The sequence below is a fragment of the Balaenoptera borealis genome, assembly GCF_965194805.1.
Source record: "Balaenoptera borealis genome assembly, chromosome: 21".
Lineage (NCBI taxonomy): Eukaryota > Metazoa > Chordata > Mammalia > Artiodactyla > Balaenopteridae > Balaenoptera > Balaenoptera borealis.
In genome coordinates, this window is record NC_138880.1 from 4,250,917 (window position 1) to 4,274,522 (window position 23,606).

At 37.3% G+C, this 23,606-nt stretch overlaps 1 protein-coding gene and 1 long non-coding RNA gene across 2 annotated transcripts in view; both read left to right on the forward strand.

Moving 5' to 3' along the window:
* The window catches only part of KAT6A (lysine acetyltransferase 6A), a 109,794-nt gene that overhangs the window by 63,024 nt on the left and 23,164 nt on the right, over positions 1-23,606 (forward strand). Inside the window, exons 7-9 of the mRNA XM_082374698.1 lie at positions 1,031-1,347; positions 3,803-3,921; positions 16,808-16,923. Coding sequence (XP_082230824.1) covers positions 1,031-1,347; positions 3,803-3,921; positions 16,808-16,923 — 552 coding nt within the window. The remainder of the gene's footprint in view (positions 1-1,030; positions 1,348-3,802; positions 3,922-16,807; positions 16,924-23,606) is intronic.
* On the forward strand, positions 16,932-23,176 carry LOC309619525. Its single transcript, XR_014239012.1, has 2 exons — positions 16,932-18,675; positions 19,005-23,176. It is a non-coding gene; the product is annotated as an uncharacterized lncRNA (long non-coding RNA).

The window sequence follows — 23,606 nt, forward strand, 5'->3', positions numbered from 1 at the left end:
TAAGTGTTCAACTGAGATTAAAACCCCAATAGGCTGGCCCCAAGGTCTGGCTCTAAACCGTTACCTTAGATTGCTTCTTTTACCTAAAAAACAAGGAAGAAAAAATTACATTATTGAAGCATTTCACAGATTCTTCTCTTGATGTAATCTCAGTAGTTTATTTCTGTTATATGTACAGATTGCTGGATAGCTTCTCCTGTTGAGGTCATAGCTAAGTTCCATTTCTGTGTCCTGAAGTAAAATAATGTGAATTTTCATCTGTTAACAGAAATCAGGGATATAATTATCTCTTGTGGACTAGAAAACTGGGCTAGGTCTGGAGGAGGTGGGGCAAGATTAAGTAGCTAATTTTCTCTTTTCTTTGGAGTATCTCTACAGTAATTCACCTTTGATGATATGTAAACTATCTTTAGGCCTGTCAACCTCTCACAAAATTTACCCACCCTTTGTACACTTAAGACGAAGGTGGTATAGCTGAAATGAGTGGGCATTAGCAGCTTGAAATACATAGAACCAGTATTGTAGTTCATATTTTAAATCTTAAATCAAGCTTTAACTTTCCTGTAAAAAGATCTTTTGATTCCTGACTTGCAGAGAGTAACCCATCCTTATGTTTAGAGGTAAGAGTATAACTCTGAGTTGGTGCAGAGATCCTTGGACTTCGTACCTGGAAAGGTCTTAGTTTTTCTCTGGTACAACTTTCATTGTATAGATGAAGACACTGTTGTTTAAAGAGAAAGTGATTTGTCCAAGATATGCAGCTAGTAAGTGGCAGAATTACGACTCAGATATGCCCTCTGACTCCTGGCCTAGGATTCTTTTCACTATAAAATGAATAGGCTTCCCAGAAATAGATGTTTCTAATAACATTACTTTTTAGTCATATAATATTTACAGTTTATGGAATATTCTTAACGATATAGATTTTTAAAATATAGTTGTAGGTTATTTACTGTGTGTTATATATTAAATAGAAACCACATAAAGATTTCTTTTTAATAGTTTCCCTTTTCCCTGTTTGATTCTTTAGGTCAAAAGGTCCCTTCAGCAAAGTTCGAACAGGCCCTGGAAGGGGTCGGAAACGTAAAATCACTCTCTCCAGCCAGTCAGCATCGTCATCAGAAGACGGATATCTAGAGCAAATAGATGGCTTGGACTTCTGCAGAGATGGCAGCGTCCCCTTGAAGTTCAATAAGAAAACCAAAGGGCTCATCGATGGCCTTACCAAATTCTTTACCCCTTCCCCTGACGGGCGGAAACCTCGAGGGGAAGTGGTGGACTACTCTGAGCAATATAGAGTCAGGAAAAAGGGCAACAGAAAATCAAGCACTTCAGATTGGCCCTCAGGTAAAAGTTTGTTCACTTAGAAACAAAAAGTATTCCAAAGTGTGTTATTTGGAATAACAATAGTTATCTGGAGTAGATTTATATTTGATTATTAAAAATTGGTCTTGGACTATAAGAATGTGCTGAAGATATGTATGTAGGTGATGCTCAAGTGATAACTATGGCAGGAACTTAGAGGCTAGAGGTGAAGTTGGAGAATGGACAGGTAGGAGTTTTAGAGAAAAGAAGATGCTTTTTGGGTAGAACCACAAAGAATCTGCCTACAGAAATTTAGTGTATAACCTTGACTCAAGGATAACTTTATGTAATATTTCATAAATTACAAAATAAATTATGTGATGAACATCAAGATGCTTACTTTATTCCTGGAAGGATATTGCAGAGTATAGGTAAATATTGGGTTGGCCCAGAAGTTCATTTGGGTTTTTCCAAGCCTGAACGAAGTTTTGGGCCAACCCAATAAAATGCTGTTGATCTGAGCATAAGTGAAAGACCAAACTATATGCAAATATGATGAGGTCATTGATTTTTCTACTTCAGATCTTGGCAAATACAGTTGTAATTTTTCATGGATTATACATAAAAAGAAAGAGAAAGAGAACCACAGCTTCAGACCATTTGCTTATGTGTCAGGCTCAGGTCCCTAGCTTTCAAAGTAGAAAACAGCTGTGGAGAAGAGTTAAAAGTATAGCAGATAATTCAAGTCAGAGGAGAACATTTTGATGAGCTGTCCAGATAATTAGAGCTGGTCTCATCGCTGTTGAGTTGCAAGAGCCTAACCGTGTGAAGAAAGTTAGAAAGGGCTCTGAGGAAAGCAGAAGAACAAGAATGGGCTCTTGGATCACAGGGCTGAGTCTGTAGTGTCTCATGTGCTGCAAGGACTTCCTTAACTTTTATTTCCTTCCCCACAGTGTCCCATTGGTGATTGTATTCACCGCTTCATCATTCCTGCTTATATCAATGATTGATTGGTCCACTGCAGGAGAGAAAAGTCCTCATCCTTGTCAGGTCCCCCCTTTTATGCTGTATTGATTGGCTTTTCACCTGAGTGGCAATCAACTAACTACAGTTTAAGCATTTAAGTACTTTTCATGTCTTTATCAGCCATGTAGACTGTAGATAAGCTCCACTCTGAGTACATTTATCTAAGAAAATATGCAAGCCATTTAGGTTGGATTTAGGAAGGAATCTCTTAAAGCAGATCGTGATAAAAGGCATTTTTGAATTAACCATTTCACTGGCGGTGGATTATTAGAAGAATCTACTGGAAAGTGTTAGAAATTATTAGAGCAAATGTATAAAGTATATGGAGAACCAATATTGAGCTTTAGGCATTGGTATGAGCTTTTGCTTTAATTGGCTCTGTCATTTTCTTTGTGAATTGTAGAGTTTAAGAAGCAATCTGCACCATCTGATACAATGCTGCGGAATACTGTGCTAGATCTGTGCCTGCATCCGTCTGTGTCATGCACTAGGGGGCATTAAAGGCACAGAATATCTTCAGATTATATATGTATTTTTCAGTTTAGGAATATTGTCAAGAGTGAGTCCTTGTCCTTCCTCTTACACTAAATGAGTAACTGTATGTGCAATTGATTTTTAAAAGAGAACTGTCTGTCACTAATGGGTTTTTTTCAGCCATACTCATACAGAGAGGAAGTGAGACCAAATCAGTGTCATCTTCAAATGCAAAGGATAGTGATCTACTTAATCCCCCAATGCTCCTTTCACTCATTTCTTTACCCATTTGAGGAAGGTGCATCATTTAGTGTATGCTTATAATAATTTGTCATACTTACCCAGAGGATTACCATCTGTGATACTCAGGCTTTGGAGTTTGTGCTTTAAAAGGGTACCCAGAATGTGAGGGGAGTTGGTAGTACTTGGCATCAGTTAAAGTAGCTATTTGACATACATCTTTTTGTTGAGATAAGAATGTATTGGCCTTATGAAGATTGCAGAATCATTGAGAATTTTAAAAGGAGCAAAATTTCCTTGTTTTGCTCTGAAGTGATGAAAATTATGTCTTGCTATAACATAAACTTCTTCCATACTACCAAAGAATGAAGAAGCAATATTTGCATGTTGACATGTTAAACTCATATTAAAAGTTTTATATTCATGTTATTTCAAAATAGACTTCATACTTCTTAGACCTTTTTCCTGTTCTACTTTTATATGTATGTATGTATATACTGAAGTACCTCTTTTAATGAAGTTTAAATTTAGTTATTTAGTTAATATTTTTAAGCAGCTTTAAGTCAATTCAGGGTTTTCATTATAAGGCAGATATAATATGTACATATTGTTTATTGACTAGTATCTTTCTGGGAGTCAATTTAATGTTATCCTCTTCTCTTTTATATAAATAATATTAAGACTTTTGAAATTTGTTCTAGTTCATGTGCTAAACTGAAGGTAGCATTAATAACGTGAGCCCTTTCTTAATGTGCAGACAATCAGGATGGCTGGGACGGCAAACAAGAAAGTGAGGAACGGCTTTTTGGGAGCCAGGAAATCATGACTGAGAAAGATATGGAATTATTTCGTGATATCCAAGAACAAGCACTGCAGGTAAAGTTGAATATTCAGATGGGACAAGCAGTTTGTTCATGGATGAGAAACAGAGGATTAATTATTTTGTGGGTAAAGCAGTAATAGCAATTTATTTATCCATCTGATCTGCGAATAGATGTGGTTTGTGCGTGTGCATAGTTTGCTGGTTAAGGTGTTCTTTTCAAACCCATGATAACTGCTTTGGTTTTGCAGATAAACACATTGCTTTGACTACCAGTATCAAATAAGCTTGGTTTATTTATCAATATTTTCTGTCTTATGTATGAAGAAGAGTTTAGGATTTTACCAACAAACAAAAACCAAGCCTCTCTCAAGTGATAAAACACATACTCATTAATTCAGGAAATATTTATTAAATGCTTCTGCCTTAATCCTTTGTTAACACGTAGCAAGAGAATAAATGTACAGACACAGAACCTACTTATGTGCCAGATGCTAGAGATGCCAAGGTAAATAAAATGACAGGATTCATTCTCTAGCCAGGAGAGACTTGTAAATAGATAATTTCCTTAATGTGAAAGTTTAATTACAGAATACATGGAATTTGGGGAGTATGGGAGGCAAGTATGTACTTCTGTCTGGGGAGGTCAGAGAAGGATTCATTGAGGGGAAATACTACTTGAGGTGGTCTTAAGAATGTATAGGAGTTTATCAGGATGACAAGGAATGGGGTCCCATATAATTAGAAGGAACAGAAGTGCGAAGATTTGAAAATGGGGGAAAATGTGAAGAACATAGGGTGTAGATAATGGCAGGAGAACAGATTGGAAGAGTGCAGGGGTAAATCATAAAGGCTCTTTTGGATTGTGTTTATCTTTTGTCTTTTCCTTCTTTGCCACCAACTCAGTGTGTAGGCCAAGTTGAGTTCTGTCTCTTCTCTTGAAATTAAGAATTTATAAGGCTGATGCTGGGGGTTCCTGCTGCGTAGGTGAAACTCTTTGGATTAAGAGACCCATTAGTGAATAGATTGTTATGTAGAGTATTTTTGAAAAATAAAGACAACAGTATAAATATTCAGCAAACATTTACTCGGCATTTCACCGTCTTATGATTTAACCAGGTATTGGCTTTGAGTCAGGTAGATCTGAGGTCAAACCTTGGTCTTTCATTTACTAACGTCTACTTCAGACAAGTTGCTTAACCTCTGAAGGCATATTCTTTTCCGGACAATAAGTAAAAAAAAAAAAAGTGTTATAGGTACTGTAGTAGAAAGTTACGTGATGTTCAGTGGGAATTCAAAGGAGTTCTTCACTTTTTAAGGACCATTTTTTTTTCCTGAATAAGTTGCAGACATATGCTAATGCTTTTTATTCCTGCTAATTTGTGTGTATTTCCTAAAAACAAGGACGTTCTTATACGTGACCACAGTACAGTCATTGCATCAGGAATTTAACACCAGTGAAGCATGTTACCTAATCTGGAGATTTTAATCAAATTTCACCAGCTGTACCACTAATGTTCTTTATAGCAAAAGGAAAAAAAGCCTTGTCCTGGTCCACTGTCCAGTCTAGGATCATGTATTTCGTTTACTTGTTGTGTCTCCTTAGTCTCCTTTAACCTGGAACACTTTCTCAGTCTTTATCTTTCACGCCTTCGACATTTTTGACATGTGCAGGTCATTTATTTCGTAGAATGTCTACAGAGGTGACGTGTCCTCGTCAGCGTGTCATACCAGGAGGCACGTAGTAGGTGTTCGTCCTGTTACAAGTGATGTTAACTTGATCACTTGGTTACAATGGTATCGTGCCTTGTTTCTTCTCTGTGAAATCATTTGCCCTCTGTAATTATTGATATGTATCTTGTGGGAATACACTTTATGTAAATATCCTGTTTCTTGTCAAATTTTACCTCCTAGACTTTGCTGGTTGCTTTAGATGGAATTAGATGATTTTCTAATTCCATCATTTATTTTATGTTTATTAATTGACGTACTGCTGTAAGGAAGAGCCTTTCCTTCTTCCTGTCAGTCTGTCTATCCATCCATCCATCCATCCCTCCCTCTATCCATATGTCTGTCTATCTGTGACTTGTAGATTCTTATTTTATGAGTTATCTTATCATTTGTTGCTATTGATATTTATTTTGATGCTCAGATTGTTCCAGATTTGGGCAGGGGGAACTTCAAGCCAGCCCCTGCATCATTCCGACGTGTCTCTGTCATTTCCTGCCCCCCACAGATTGAGAACATGTATTGTGATTTTAATCTCTACCTCACCCTTAACTTTGGTTTTTTTGTGTGTGTTACTTTCTCCAATTTATTCTGTTCATTTGGTGATTTTTTAAATTGAGGTATAATTGACATATAACATTGTATTAATTTCAGGTGTACAACAAAATGATTCAATATTTGTATAGTCCATATTCATATTTACTTTTGGCCACAGCAGTATATCCTAGGCTCTTGTTGTTCTAGCTGTAGATTCAGCCATTTCTCTAAGAATCCCTGGTTCCTTTTATTGGAGAATAGGAGTCAGTGGTAGTTCTGTTCTTTTACTTGCTCAGGCCCAAAGAGGTGTCATCCTTGATTTTTTTTCTGTCTCATGCTCTGTACATATTCAGTTCATCAGCAAATCCTGTTGGTTCTACCTGCACAGTATATCCAGAATGTGACTACTACTTTTCCCTTCCACCTCTGTCTTAGCCTGAGCTGCCATCACCCCTTGCTTGGGCTGTTGTGATGTCTCCAGACTCGTCTGCTTGCTTCCGCTCCTGTTCCTCACCCCAGTCTTTAGTCTGTATTCTTTATACAGGGCCCGGAGTGAATGTTTGGAAACATACCACTCCTCTGCTCAGAAGCCCTCCAGTGTCTTTCAGTCTTGCTTAGAATGTTTAAAAAGGCCCGCCGTGACCTTGTGCCTGCCCCCCTCTTCCACGTTGTCCTCCCACTCTTGTCCTTCTTTGCTCTGCTCCAGCCACAGGCCTCCTTCTCTTCCTCAGACACACCAGGCACACTTCTGCCTTGGAGCCTTTGCACTTACTGCTTCCCGTCTGGATTGCCCTTCCTCTGGCCCAGACATCTAGTTGGCTCACTCTGTTTAGGTCTCTGCTCCTGTCACCCATGAGAGAGGCCCTTCCTAAATCCCAAACTGAAATAGCATACATTTATCCCCACTGTATCACTCTGTGTCCCCCTACCTCCTTGCTTGTCCTATATAGTTCTTATCACTTCCTGAATGTAAATATTTATTTCTAGAATGTAAGTGCCTTGAGAACAGGCACTTTCTTTTTGGTCACTGCTCTTTATACCAAGTACCTGGAATATAGTAAAGGCTCAGTAAATATTTGTTTAACGAATGGATGTTTAAGTGAAATTTTCTGCTGGGAGGAATGGGCCAGGAGTTGGAATAATAGGAGTGTGAAGAGAAAGATTACTAGGGAGAGTTAAAAGGGGTGCTGAGCCTTGCTGAGACCCAGTGGAGACAATATAAATTTGTATTGACAATAATCTGGCTAATTGTGTGTTTCTTCCAGCATTTTATTAAACTTGTGATTGTCCATGTATGTATCTAGCACCAAAGAAATAACTAGATATTTGAATTCTAATCTGTGCTTATTTTCATTGGCAGTGCACTGAAATTCTGATGATGGTGGTATTTCTGCATGAGGTTCATTCATTTGGAATTCATGTGCCCGGCATGGAACTAGAGCTATAGGCTGAACAAAAAGTCATAGCTTCTGCCTTCATGAAACTTTGCCTCATGAGTGAGACAGATAGTAAACAATCATACAAACAAATCTGTTATTACAAACTGATAAGTAATAGGAAGAAAATAAGAATGCAATGAGAAGTTATAGTAGACACTTCCTGGTCCAGGTGTCTGGGATTCCTCTTTTAGGGTGGTGATAATTTACACAGGGACCTAAAGGTTGAGTGGAAAGTCAGCAAGGCACAGAACTACTAAGAAGAATGTTCCAGACATAGGGGCTGCCTGTGTAAACGTCTTGAGGCATAAAGAAGCTTGGTAAATTTGAGAAACTGAAAGAAGGCCAGTATAACTAGAGTACAGTGAATAAAAGTCACAAAAGATGAAGCTGAAGAGATAAGCTGAGGACATAAGTTAGGATTGGGGTTTTTATTGTAATTGTAGTGGGAAACCATTGAATGATTTTTTTAGAATATTCTTTTCCATTATGGTTTATTATAAGATATTGAATATAGTTTCCTGTGCTATACAGTAGGTCCTTGTTGTTTATCTCTTTTGTATATAGTAGTGTGTATCTGTTATCCCAAACTCCTAATTTATCCCTCCCTGTCCCTTTCCCCTTTGGTAACCATTAGTTCGTCTTCTATGTTTGTGAGTCTATTTCTGTTTTTTAAATAAGTTTCATTTGTATCATTTTTTTTAGATTCTACATATAAGTGATGTCATATGATATTCATCTTTCTTTGACTTACTTCACTTAGTATGATAATCTCTAGGTCCATCCATGTTGCTACAAATGGCATTATTTCATTCTTTTTTATGGCTGAGTAGTATTCCATTGTATATATCTACCACATCTTCTTTAATCATTGAATGATTTTAGCAAGGAAATAGAAAGATCAGATTTGCATTAATTTTTTTTTTTTTTTTTTTTTTGGCCACTCTATGAGGAATGGATTGGAATTAGGCAAGAGTCAAAGCCGGGAAACCAATTTAGAGGCTTTTTCAGTGATCCAGATGGAAGAAGATGGTGACTTAGACTAGAGAGGTGGCAGTGGAAATGGGAGAAAAGTGGATGGATTTAGAGTGCATTTCAGAGACGGAGTCAGCAGAACTTGGTGGTAGATTCAATGTGCAGTATAAAGGAGCGGGAGGTTGTCAAGGACAGCTCCCTGGCTCTCTGACCTAATGAAACAGAGAAAGTGGGTTGAAGCCAGTGGGGAGAGTCACTATTGATTAGATTAGATGCTTTTAAATAATAAAAGCATTCATAAACATAACATACAAAGTCATTTTTGAGAGCCTAGATATTCTTTAGTAGAAACTGCTTCAACCTTTGTTCCACAAATTTTGCAGGAAGATTTTATTACAGGGTCTTACGCAGTCTTCATAAGAGATAAATTATAAAGGAGTTAATATAGGAATCCATCCAACCAAAAATCCATCATTTATTAAGTACCTACTTTGTTCGAGAAACTATGCTAGGTGCAGGCACTATGAATGAGACATTGTTTTTATTTTCATAGAGCTTTTACTGTTTAGTAGGAAACGTACTCACAAAAGCAAATCCAATAGTGATGGCTCATAGTGATGATCTTGAACAATTAAATTTTATGTGATACATTATCTAATTAAGTTGAGCATTATTGAAATGTTTAGCAAGTGCCCCCCCCAAAAAGAGTCACCTATTAATTGGTTTTGTTTTGTTTTTGTTTTTTTTTGTTTTTTGTTTTTTAATTTCAGGAGAAGGATATAGTTTGCCTGGTACTATGTTCCATCATTATTAGCTAGTCAGTGAACACTTCATGAAAAAGAGCCACCTCTAAAAAGAAAAACAGAAGCATAAGAAATTAGTAGTATAGGCTTTTGTTTGGAATTATATTTCAACAGTGATCTTGTGAGCTTGGAAGAAATGGTTTTTCTTAAAAGATGCATCACCAGAAAGAAGCATTTGTATTCAACTCATTACACTGAAGAGCATAACAGCCTCCTCGAAATATATAGAATGATTTTTACATAAAATATCACCAAATAGCACATTATATTTCGATAGTAATTTTAGTGCCTTCTAATTTTGAAGGATTTGATTGTTTTTTTTTTTTGTGGTTCTAGAAAGTTAACAGCATTTTTGAAATCTGTGTGGGCTACTAAAATAATTTTCTTCTTTGCATAAAGAATTGAACAGTTAATTAGAAATGGAATAAACTAGGTTCAACAACTCTCTTCACCCTATGAGGTAAGGATTGTTATCCCTATTTAATTTAATTAAGTAATTAATTTTTTTCCTAGAAAAATGTTTATCTTAGAATTAACAAAACATGCGTGTAAAAGCATGTTTACACATGCTTAACATTATATGTTAAGCATATAATTATATGCTTAACATTAACATTATATGCCCAATGTCACAACTACCTAAACAGTCATTCTCAGGCCAGGATGTACTTCAAAACCATCTTAACCTGCCTAGGCTCTGTTCAGGTATTCAGAAACTCCAGGAACTGGGGAGAAGCGGCCCAGGCACAGTATTTAGGAAACACTTTCCAGATGATCTTGTAATTGGGAACTGCTCTAAGATATATGAGCCTGTTAGCTACAACTAGAATAGGAAAGTCAAGGTGCGAAGGCGGTTCTATAACTTTAAGCAGTTAGTTCTCATCCACATTAATTGTCTGAGATTTTTGAAAGTGGTGACAGGTACATAGGTAACCGATGTATAGAGATTGTTTGGCGAATCTTCATCTTCGTTACGTTTTCTGGACAACTGCACACAGATACGGTATGGGACATTCCTTATTCCTTTGGCCCAGCAGCTTTGTTGAGCCTGGTGTCAACGCGCACATCTGGAGTTCCCATCTCCTTCATGGCAAATTTCCGGATTTCTTTGAGTGCCCGAAGGGCATGCTTCTTGAAACCCACTCCATTTTACACAAGGAAACCGAGACTTTTAGTTGAGTGACTTTCCTGAAGTTATGTAACTAGTAATGGTAGAGGTGGATTAGAGCTGGAGCCTGTGTGGCTTCCATTTTTGTGCCCCTGATCACAGTAACATCCTGCATTACCCTGTGAAAGATGTTACAGAGGCATCAAAATCATAAAGCCTATACTGAATGCAAGTAGGAAAAGGTAAGATAAACAGCAAACAGTGGCACAGAGTACCAATTGATGTAATTTGTTGCTGTATTAAATGATATGGACTGTTCCATATGTTCACAGTATATAGTAGGATTAGTAAGAGTTGGTATGATCTGAGATGGTCACAGAAGAAGCAGGATTTAGGTAAATGAAGAGAATGAGGGCTTACCAGGTAGAGTAAACAACATTAACTTCAGCTTTGAGGAATACAGTGTATATATTGTATTAATACAAGAGACATTGTGATTATTGGTTCATCAGGTCAACAAATATTTGAGGGCCTACTATGTGCAGGTCATACTGTGGCGATGATGTAGAAACACAATAGCTGCCTGTGAAGGTGTTATAACACGGGCAGTCCTTGCTTTGCATGGCGCTGTGCTGATGGGGACACATGCATATCAGAATTGTGTTCGTGCTTCATGCACTCTGTAGCGACTGAAATTGGATCTCAGTTTTGATATGCATAAATTTCAGTTAACATGGTAGCATGCAAAGCAAGGACTGCCTGTAGTTTAGTCTGAGAGGTAAAACTGCATGGAACATTGTTGGGTAATGGTAAAAAATATATTGAATTACTGGTATAGGGCTGGATTTTAGAGGGCTTTGAAAGCTAGTAAGAGGATGTTAGTTTTAGCGTGCTGGGGTTTTAAGGTATCTCCATGACTGCTTTTTTGTTGCTGGAGTGGACTCCTTGGTACTGCTGAAATTAGGGATGGGAGCAGAGGGCTGTTTTAGTGTCTTAAGGCATTTACCCATTATGAGTCACATATTAAAGGCTGTTTAGATGTATTTTGAGTTCATTCATTTGATGATTTAGCAAAATTTTATTGAGTATTTATTAAGATAGTGGTTAAGAGCCTAGGTATTAGAGACAGCCTGCACAAGTTCAAATCCTGTCTCTGCTGAGTGACTTTGGTCAACCAAGTTACTTAGTAGGTTTCTTGAAAGGATTAAATGAATTGATATTTGCAAAGCGCTTAGTGTGTCATTCGGGGCATTGGCCTTAGGTAGGAGCCTAGACCATTCAGCCATAGCCTTAAGGAAGGGCAGGGTGTATGGCCACAAGGGTAGACATACAGATGTGCCGTGGAAAGCTGCGGAAGCTCTCTTTTGATTGCTTCTTAGAAAGCAAAGGCATTGCTTGAATGTGAAGATGGGGTACAAGGTATTGGAGGCTTGAGGAGAGACAGGAGAAAGTAATGAAACAATCTAGAAGAACAGGAGAGTGAATGGAGTAGGGAAGCATCAAGGGCCCATTGAGGTTAGTGGGTATGAATTATAAATTGAGACTAGTGAGCATGGTTCTGTGTTTTTCTCTAATAGTGTTCAGATATGAGGGTAATAACTTGGATTGTGTTAGAATATTGAATTTAACCAGAGTTGGGGTTTCGGTGAATCAGGAGAAAAGCAAGGAAGTTAAGGATGTATGTAAAGATGAGGTAGTAGAAGACCTTGGAATCTAAGCTGGATAAGGAGAAAAGGAAAGTCTAAGTCCCCATTTCTCCCTCCCCCAGCCCCTGGCAACCACCATTCTACTTTCTGTCTACGAATTTAACTACTCTAGGCAGACCTCACATGAGTGCAATTGTAAAATATTTGTCCTTTTGTGTTGGCCTTATTTTACTTAGCATAATGTCTTCAAGGTTCATCCATGTTGTAATATGTGTCAGAATTTTCTTTCCTTTTAAAGGCTAAATAGTGTTCCATTCTGTGTTTGTAGCACATCTTTTTTATCCCTTTATCCGTCAATGGACACTTGTGTTGCTTCCGCCTTTCAACTTATGAATAATGCTGCTATGAACATGGTGTACAAATAATTGTTTGAGTCCTGGCTTTCAGTTCTTTTGGCTGTATTTCCAGAAGTGCAGTTGCTGGTTCATATGATAATTCTGTGTTTAATTTTTTGAGGAACTGCCATACTGTTTTTTTCCGCAGTGGCTGTACCATTTTACGTTCCCACCAGCAATGCTCAAGGGTTCCAATTTCTCCAGATGCTCGCCAACACTTGTTATTTTCTGGTGTTTTGTTTTGTTTTTTATAGTAGCAATCCTAATGGGTGTGAAGTGGTATCTCATTGTGGTTTACCTTTGCATTTCCCTGATGATTAGTGATGTTGAACATCTTTTCATGTACATATTGGCCATCTGTATGTATATCTTCTTTAGAGAATGAAAAAAAATGATAACTCATTTTATAGTAAGATCTTAGTTACCCTAATTCAATTGTTGGCAAAACATGATCTGAACTGAGTTTAGACTATATATATTCTTTACTTATCCCATTTAATGTGACTATTCATATGCTTTGCTAAAGAAATATTAATGTATCTGATTATGGAGCATTGTCCCAAATCCTACTGAGGCTGTTGATTTAAGATACATATAGGTACTGTAGTACTTCTCTAACATGAGAAAAATTCAGTATTCCAAAGTACATTCTATTCCAAGGGTTTTGGATAAGAGACTGTGGACATGTAGTTGCTTCATTTCTTCAGAAAACCAAGTTCCAGTTCAAAGAAACTTACACACAAACTTTTGGAATTCAGAAATTAATTAGTTGAGGACTGCCCATACTTTCTATCTCACCTTGTACCCAGTTGGTTCTTTTCTGTCTTTGTGCTTCACTCTTGATATTCCTGTCCTGGAGTTCTTTACCTCTTAAATTCTCTGATCCTTGCTTCTCTCCCCTCCCCCCATCTATAAAGCAGGCATGTTGTTTCCTACTTTGAGGAATGGATTGTGGGGAATAAATGAGATGACAGTGCGAGGCGCAGAGACTGCACAGTAGGTGCCGCACACACGCTGAGTCTCTTTACTCCTTAAGGTCATGCTCTCTCCACTTGGCAGCATGTGAACTCATTCTTATGTATCTCTTTCATCAGGTAACTTTTAATCCCTAAGGAACAGAATTATTTTTTATCATAGTTTTTATGGGAAAATGTTCAAATACCAGAAAGACATGTCCTCTCCCCACAGTTCACATTCTCATGCTGATACTAAGGGTACAGTCCTACCCTCCACTCCCACCCCAAAATGTCATTTCCCACAGGGAATGGAAAAGGAAGTTCTGGCAGAGGGAGGGATCAGGGCTGTATCTACATCAGTTGTAATTTTCGTTCTGTACCAGATCTAGACTTGGGGGTCTCTGTGTGCAAGAGTGGTCTCTATGTTGGAAAATATATATTAGTCATTTGACAGAAGTGGAGTTTTTGCAGAAGAATACAGTCTTTTCTCATAAATTGCTGGTAATAAAAATTTTATTTTCTAGAATAGGCATATTTAAAGTTACCTTTTGATTTAGCCCAAGGTTTACTAGTGCATTTAGTGCCCCCCTTACTTTCTTAGATTAAAAAGTCCATTCTGGCCCAGAATATATGTTATGTTTTAAAGATTTTGACATATTCAAATGAGAAGGAGGGCACAGAGTGGCAGAACCTGAGTTAAAAGTTTAAAAAAATGTTGTGCCCTTGATTATATTAGATATCTGCTACTTTGAAAGCTGCATGTTTAATGAAATTTTGACTGAAATTTAAAAATAAAATGACTTAGTAAAGATAACCTTGTAATTCAGATTTGACAATTTGAATTTGGCAAGGACTAGGTTAATGAGTGGTATAGATGCAGCTGTTACTTCCTCACTGCACAGAGCCTTTGTTAATTTCCAGACCTTGGTAAAGGGAAACACACTGGCTCAGAGGCTTCTTTCCCAAGGGAGCTGGAGGTCATGGAACCCTGTGGCTGTTCGCATCTCACGGTGCAGGAAGGCGAGGGCTGCGAAGGCAGAGAAGGTCTGCTCTGAGTCTGGTTTTACATAGACCCTCCTCGTGGCGGCGATGTGCAGACAGTTGTCCTGGGCCTGGGTGTCCACTTTTGCGTTGGGCATCCACCTGGAGGAGCGCCAGGCAGCGGATGGGAAAGCTCTCACACAACAGGCGGTGCCACAGCAGGTGCCTGGTCTCACCTTTCGTGCTTCCTGTTTGATCCTTGACTCAGGAAGTTAGATTTGGTTTCTGATATTAGTTATTCTGATATTTTCTGTACTACTATTCTTGTTGTTTTGAGCTGTGAAGATAGGCTAAAAGATACTACTTTATGAATTAGAATACATGATTCTGGAATGTAGTTTAAAGAACGGTGTGTTTAAACTCTTTTGCAGAGTTCTATTTTGGTTTTCAGAAATGAAAAAAATCTTATTTTAACCCTGTCTTGTGTTTTTCTTTTTGATTTTTGCCTTTGGAAGAGCCTCAGTACTCCTTGGTGTCATAACACAGTTTATCCAACTAATAGATGTTTGTCTTTTGTTTTGAGGTGTCTGAGGAAGAGGTGAGGTTTCACCTGGCTTGTGTTCCAGCATGAAACCTGAGACAAGTCCCTTGGCCTTTTATAAAAGGGACTGGTTAGAAAGACCAGAGAGAGAGCTCTCAGATGAGTTGTGGTGCAAAGCCTTCTTCCTCAAATGAATTTATACGAAAAGTGAATAAAAACCTCTGATTTTTTTTAGTTTTGTTAGAAGGGGTGTGTGTGTGTGTGTGTGTGTGTGTGTGTGTGTGTGTGTGTGTGTTTGTCACGAGCTCCATCAAGAGACTTTAGTAATCTCGCAGTGGTTTTTAAAGCATGAAGTTGAAGGATAATTTTGGTTGCTCGTTTGAAGAGTTATTAATACTCGTGTTTGATTAGGCTAAATTCTAGCTCCTTTTTTAAAAAAAAGTCAGTTAATGTTTATAGAATATCCATAATAAATATATATGCATATATATTATATGTTATATGCATAACACACACGGGGGCATACCTTGTTTTATTGCACTTCACTTTATTGTGCTTCACAGACAGTTAGGTTTTTACAGATTGAAGGCTGTGGCAGCTCTGAGTTGAGCAAGTGTATCAGCACCACTTTTCCAGCAGCATTTGTTCACTTTGTGCCTCTGTCACATTTTGGTAATTTTTGCAATATTTCAGACTTTTTCGTTATTATTATATTTGTTCTCGTGATCTGTTATGGTGACTTGCTGAAGGCTCAGATAATGGCTAGCGTTTTTTAGCAGTAAAGTATTTTTAAATTAAGGTATGTCCATTGTTTTTTTTAGACATAATGCTATTGCAAACTTAATAGACTAGAGTGTAGTGTAAGTACTTTTATATGCACTGGGAGACCAAAAAATTCGTGTGACTTGCGATATTCACGATATTTGTTGCTGTGGTCTGGAGCCGAATCCACAGTATCTCCGAGGTATGCCTATATACATGTATACATATATGAATCTGGCTATATTGGGTGCAGGGCAAATCAAATTCCCCTTGGATTTAAGGTGTTAAAACCTGATCCTTGTAGTCATTAGCAGTGGCTTATATTTGAACTGCTGCTGTGGAAGTCCTAAACGCTTTACAAGTTATTCTTTTTTTTAAGATAGTGTAGTTCAGGTTATTGCAGGGATGGGGGTATAGAAATTATTTTAATTATAAACAGAAGATAGATAAAAAGGGATAAAAGTATGTGTTTAACAGAGTATTACTTTCTTTGGTTAAACCTATGAAAGCCACTAAGAAGGGAATTTTAGGGGCAGTGTAAAATGAAGACTCTTACTTGTTTTGTCATATTCCTTAATATCTATTTGCACAAACTGGAGGATGATTCCTTTCTGTACGTGCTCACGTGTTTAGTAGGTCATTGCTGTTGCTGTCAGTTGGGACACTATACATGTGATCTCGGCCAGTGGGCAGCAAGCACTCCTCCCCACCCCTGACTTTATATCCCCATGTGCTGGCAGGGTCTCTTTAACAACTAAGTGATTAAGGAGTGAGTTTAGTTGAGGATATTCACAGTATTATTAAATGTGGAAACTGCAATGTCACCAGCTGCATTTGGTTCTAAGAGATTTATTAGCATTTTTATTCTTCATTTGGATGCTCTATTTAAAGAATAGTACAGCTTATTTCAAAACTTATTAGCTTGTTCCTGGCTTTTAAAATTTTCCCGTGGAATCCTGAGAAGGTGACACTTAGATTCAGATGGGTTTTTTTTTGTTTTGTTGGTTTTGTCATCTGTCTGAGTGTATTTAATTTAGCTAACTTACGTAATTAATGTATTTTCTCACTGCACAGAAAGTTGGAGTGACCGGTCCCCCTGATCCGCAAGTCCGCTGTCCCTCTGTTATTGAGTTTGGGAAGTATGAAATCCACACCTGGTACTCTTCTCCATATCCTCAAGAATACTCAAGGTATGTTTTAAGAAACCATTTACCTTCCGTTCTTAGATTCATAGAACTTCAGCACTAGAAGGGATCTTGGAGACATTGTAGTGCAGTTCATGTTTTTACATTTGAAAAAACTGGTTGGTTTTAAATGTCCATAATAGCAGCATACTTTGGCAGCCACTTAATCTCAGTTGGCTTTAGATTTTCTTTGCTGTATTCTGTCCAAAAGCTATTACTTAAGATTGGAAACCTGACACATTGTCAGAATGAAAGGGGAACATTTCTTGTTTATGAGAAATTTGCTTGCCTTCATACCTCACACGAAGAATTTTTTTAAAAGGGAGATTCTTATTTTTAACTATAAAGTTTCACCGAGTAGCCTTTTATTTAAATTTTTATAATTTAACAAACTTAGTAAATGATTTGTTTTCCCAGGAATAATTGGACAAATATTACATATAAATGGCTTGGGTTTCTAGATATAAAAACTGGTCAGTCACCAGCTTTTTGGGATAAGGCAGCATGTCAGATTTGTTTCATGACTCAACTCTGACATTTATAAGCTACATAACCTTAAGTTACCCAGCTACTTGGTACCTCAGTTTCCTCATCTGTAAAATAGAGATAACAGTAGTTCTTACTTCATGAGGTTTATTATGAACATTAAATGAGTTGAAATATGTAAGTCACTTCAAAATGGTGAGTGCCCAGTAATGTCAGTTATTATTACTTTTTTCTTTTAGGGTTGAAATTAAAAGAGTTAAAATAAGATTTGGTCAAAAAATTAAATACTGGCCTACCATTTGAAGTACGGCAGTCATATTAATTCTTTCTTTAATCCATAAGCTACATATGCCTCAGTTTCCCATTTAGCAGAGTGTTGTTAGGAATAATAAATTACGGTGCTCTGTGGGTTAAACACGTATTCAAAGTACTCATTATATAACTTCTTACCTATCTAGTGACATGGTTTGTCTAAAATGATAGCCAAAATAATTATACTGACAGTGATTTATTTAGTGCTTTATAGTATACACAGTGCTTTAATATGGGTTATTTCTAAGAAGCTGGGAATAGGCCAGTATAATTGTTAAAAAACTAGAACTCAGTATCTTTTTAAACTTTTTCTTTCCATGTAACTTAATAACTTGCTTGTCTGGTTTCCAAGTCTAACAGAAAAAGAAAAATAAGAATGAGAGTGTTCTTACAGACCTAGACCTCAGTGACCAAAAGAAAAAGAGAGAGAGAGAGAGAGAGACAAAGCAAAACTCAGATTAAATTATATTTATATATTATTTTATGTGTATATGTTAAAAGAGGGAAGGAAATTCCTCAACTACCTACAGAACACAGGTATTCAGTGCAATTTCCTTCTCAGGAGTTCTGGATAGCCAGGATATTGTGTGATCAAGAACAACAAAGTTGAGGAATTAATTCCTTCATTAAAATAAATTATTTTAATAAATTATTATTTAAAGTAATAGTAATTTAAAATACATTTAAAATAAATTATTGCCTTTTTTAAGTGAGCTGTCCAAATCACAAGAGTGCTCCACTTAGAAAAGAAAGCTTGTTCAACACATGTGTCACCTGTTCCAGGGATTGTAGTGCAGAGATTGGAACCACAGGCACCTTCTTTCTTCCTCTCAAGGGGAGGAGAAGAACTCCATTTACTCAGGAATGGAGATAGAGAGAAGATGAGAATGGACCCAACCATGAGGCTGTTGATTTTAAGATATTAAGCCTCATTAAAAATGTGCTTTTTGGGCTTCCCTGGTGGCGCAGTGGTTGAGAGTCTGCCTGCCAATGCAGGGGACACGGGTTCGAGCCCTGGTCTGGGAAGATCCCACATGCCGCGGAGCGGCTGGGCCCGTGGGCCACAATTACTGAGCTTGCGCATCTGGAGCCTGTGCTCCGAAACAAGAGAGGCCGCGATAGAGGCCCGCGCACCGCGATGAAGAGTGGTCCCCGCTTGCCACAACTGGAGAAAGCCCTCGCGCAGAAACGAAGACACAACACAGCCATAAATAAATAAATAAATAAATAAATGAGTAAGTAAGTAAATAAATAAAATTTTAAAAAAATGTGCTTTTTGTTCTGATGAGGTTGTCACTAGAACGTGACTTCTTAATCAGCTTTGAGGGGATTAGTTATCAGTGAAAGAATGAACAGACATTCCCAGCAGAAAAATAAATAACCAGAAAAGTATAATAGGAATTGTAATAGAAAGCAGCAGTAGGGTAAGAACTGTAAAATTCATCAACTTTCTTAAGTAGAATTTTAGACATTTTCTATTCATTTCCTTATCCACCATTGTGGAGGGTTCCCTGAATTTTCCATCAGAAAATATTCTGTAATTTAATAAGCTCTTTAGTATTGATAATTATGATTTTTTTCTATCCATAATTTTAAGTACATTGTTAGAAAACCACATATATCTATTTAAAATGAGTTTAGGCTTGTTTCACTTCTGAGTTCTTTTAAACTTGAGTTGACTATAATGTCTAGAGATCTTATGTTTTCCAAATAATAAACCTGTATTTTTACTTTGTTAATGACTATTATTCTCTGCTAAATTACTTCAAATTATTTTCTTGTTGTTAAAGGTTTTAAACACTTTTTAAAAAATTCCAAATCCTAAAGCATGCAAAATAGGACAATTGGAGCAAAAACAAAAACGATCACAGGAGGAAAAATCTTTTGGGAAGTGGGATTATGCATTGTCTCCTATAATATTCAGATATTTGTGTGTGTGGTGTATGTTAAGTAATCTTGCATCCATGACTTAAAAACAAAACAAAACAAAATGAAACAACAACAATGAAGCAATAATGCTGCTTCATTTGGAGCAGTATGATTAAGTCTCAGATGTTGAAAAATAGAAACCAGAGTCTTAACCCTAGGTTTCTCCAACAGGGCCATGTGATGCACACACATGGAAGACAGGTCCATAGAGGGTCCTGCTCTGCCTTTAAAAACATGACATTGATGGGCTAGAGGCAAGAGGAACTGTGATCATGGGATAGCCTCTACTCCTGAGCTGCTTAGTGCCTAGCTTCTTAATGACCTCTTTGCTGCAAGAGCATATTAAGATCCTAAGAAGGCAGATTCCCATATTATTGAGTAGCTTAGGAACCTTGCTCTACCTTTTTATCCTGTTCCTGACTTGATTTGATGCGTAGATTATGACAGCCCCAGTTACTAAAGAACAACCTCCTTGAAGTCCTTGAATGACGATTAAATGATGACGTAAAATGGATGAAAGAATAAAAATATCCATATTACTAATTATAAATAATAGCAGCTATAGTTACCATTCACTGAGCTTGCTACTGGACTAAACATCTCTGGAATAATTCTGTGAGGTGGATATTGCTTTCTTCGTTTTACAGCCTAGGACCCAGCAAACATATTCAAGACCGTACAGTTTATAAGCAGCAGAACCAGGATTTAATCCCACTTTTCTCTTACCATATAGCCATAACCTTTAACCTCTGTGCTTCACTACTCCATACAGCATTGATATCTAGATTGATCTTAGATGGCTTGTACCATAGTCTTTGACTTAAGTAGTATTTGATGTAATTTTTATTGTATTAAAATTTTACTACAAGTTGACCTATTATAAAAGTCACACAAACTGCTACTATCTTGGGCAATGTTCAAAAGCCAAGAAGGTATTGTAGGAATTTCTAGGAAGAATATTTGCATCATCCTAGAAGTAAGGGAACCAATAAGCTGCAGCCCAGTCCTGACTTCATAGACTGTGGTGTCCATGTAATGGGTGACTTTAAAATAAATGTCAAGTATGGGGGCTATACCGCATGATGCAGCTAATCACAGTGACCATACACCTACTTGATAGTCAAGGCCGAGGTGCTCTCAGGAAGAAGATGACAGAAAGCAGCACCCAGCAGTATTCTTTAGGGCAGGGAGTATTCATAATCTCAATAACTGCATTTCATTTCGTGTGATCTAATGTTTTTCCTATATGATAATATCTTTTCATTGAGAGAACTGCAGCCATTTGTACTATTAGTAGAAGAAATGTTTTGTTTTTTCCTGGAGTTTTATTAGATGATTCCCTTTAGACTAACAGTGTCATCCCAGTAGACTTGGTTTTAATAAAGTAAGAGGCTTTTAAAATACAAAGGAGCATAAGAGACTATGACAAACAACTGTATGCCAATCAAATGGACAACCTAGAAAAAATGGAAAAATTCCTAGAAATTTACAATCTCCCAAGGCTGAAGCAGGAAGAAATAGAAGATATGAACAGACCAATTCTCAGTAATGAAATTGAGTCAGTAATAAAACAACTTCCAATAAACAAAACCCCAAGACCAGATGGCTTTATAGATGAATTCTACCAAACGTTTAGTGAAGAGTTAACACCTGTCCTTCTCAAACTATTCCAAAAAACTGCAGAGGAAAGAATGCTTCTGAACTCATTCTATGAGGCCAGCATCACCCTGATACCAAAACCAGATAAAAATACCACAAGGAAAGAAAATTACAGGCCAGTATCACTGATGAACATAGATACAAAAATCCTCAACAAAATACTAGCAAACCAAATACAACAATACATTAAAATGATCATAAACAATGATCATAAGCAATAATCAAGTGAGATATATCCCAGGGATTCAGAGGTTTTTCAGTATCTGCAAATCAGTTGGTGTGATATATACCACATTAGCAAATTGAAGGAGAAAAATGATATAATCATCTCAGTAGATACAGAAAAAGCTTTTGACAAAATTCAACATCCATTTATGATAAAAACTCTCCAGAAAGTGGGCATAGAGGGAACATACCTCAACATAATAAAGGCCATATATGATAAGCCCACAGCTAATTTCATACTCATTTATGGAAAGCCAAAAGCATTTCCTCTCAGATCAGGAACAAGACAAGGGTGCCCACTCACCACTTTTATTCAACACAGTGTTGGAAGTCCAAGCTACAGCAGTCAGACAAGAAAAAGAAATAAAAGGAATCCCGATTGGAAGGGAAGAATTAAAACTGTCACTGTTTGTAGATAACATGCTACTATTCATAGAAAATCCTAAAGATGCGCAAAAAACTTCTAGAGGTCATCAATGAATTTGGTAAAGTTTCAGGATACAAAATTAATATACAGAAATCTGTTGCATTTCTGTACACTAACAGTGAACTATCAGAAAGAGAAATTAAGGAAACAATCCCATTTACAGTTGCATCAAAAAGAATAAAATACCTAGGAATAAACCTACCTAAGGAGGTAAAAGACATGTACTCAGAAAACTATTGAGACATTGATGAAAGAAATTGAAGATGACACAAACAAATGGAAAGATATACTGTGTTCATGGATTAGAAGAATTATTATTGTTAAAAATGACCATATTACGCAAGGCAATCTACCGATTCAGTGCAGTCCCTATCAAATTACTAATGGCATTTTTCATAGAACTAGAACAAAAATTTTAAAATTTGTGTAGAAACACAAAAGATCCTGAATAGCTAAAACAATCTTGAGAAAGTAAAACAGAGCTGGAGGCATCATGCTCCCTGACTTCAGACTATACTACAAGTCTACAGTAATGAAAACAGTATGGTACTGGCACAAAAACAGACACACAGATCAATGGAACAGGATAGAAAGCCCAGAAATAAACCCACGCACTTATGGTCAATTAATCTATAACAAAGAAAGCAAGAATGTACAATGGGGAAAAGACAGTCTCTTCAGTAAATGATGGTGGGATGACTGGACAGCTACATGCAACAGAATGAAACTAGACAATTTTCTTAAACCATGCATAAAAATAAACTCAAAATGGTTTAAAGACCTAAAGATAAGACCTGAAACCATACAACTTCTAGAAGAAAATATAGGTGGAACACTCTTTGACATAAATCACAGCAGTTTTTTTGAGGATCTGTCTCCTAAAGCAAAGGAAGCAAAAGCAAAAATAAACAAATGGGGGCTTCCCTGGTGGCACAGTGGTTAAGAATCTGCCTGCCGATGCAGGGGACACGGGTTCGAGCCCTGGTCCGGGAAGATCCCACATGCCACGGAGCGACTAGGCCCGTGAGCCACAACTGCTGAGCCTGCGCGTCCGGAGCCTGTGCTCCGCAACGGGAGAGGCCGCGACAGTGAGAGGCCCGCGCACCGCGATGAAGAGTGGCCCCCGCTCGCCGCAACTGGAGAAAGCCCTCGCACAGAAACGAAGACCCAGCGCAGCCATAAATAAATAAATAAAATTTAAAAAAATTAAAAAAAAAAAAATGGAACCTAATTAAACTTAAAAGCTTTTGCCCAGCAAAGGAAACCACTGACGAAATGAAAAGACAACCTACTGAATGGGAGAAAATACTTGCAAATGATATGACCAATAAGAGGTTAATATCCAAAATATAGAAACAGCTCATACAACTCAACATCAAACAAACAAACAAAAAACCCTCAAAACCAAGCTGATTAAAAAATGGGCAGAAGACCTGAATAGATCTTTTTCCAAAGAAGACATGCAGATGGCCAACAGGCATGTGAAAAGATGCTCAACATTGTTAATCATTAGAGAAATGCAAATTAAAACCACAATGAGATATTACCTCATGCCTGTCAGAATGGCTGTCATCAAAAAATCTACAAATAACAAATGTTGGCAAGGATGTGGAGAATAGAGAACCATTGTACACTGTTGGTGGGAATTTAA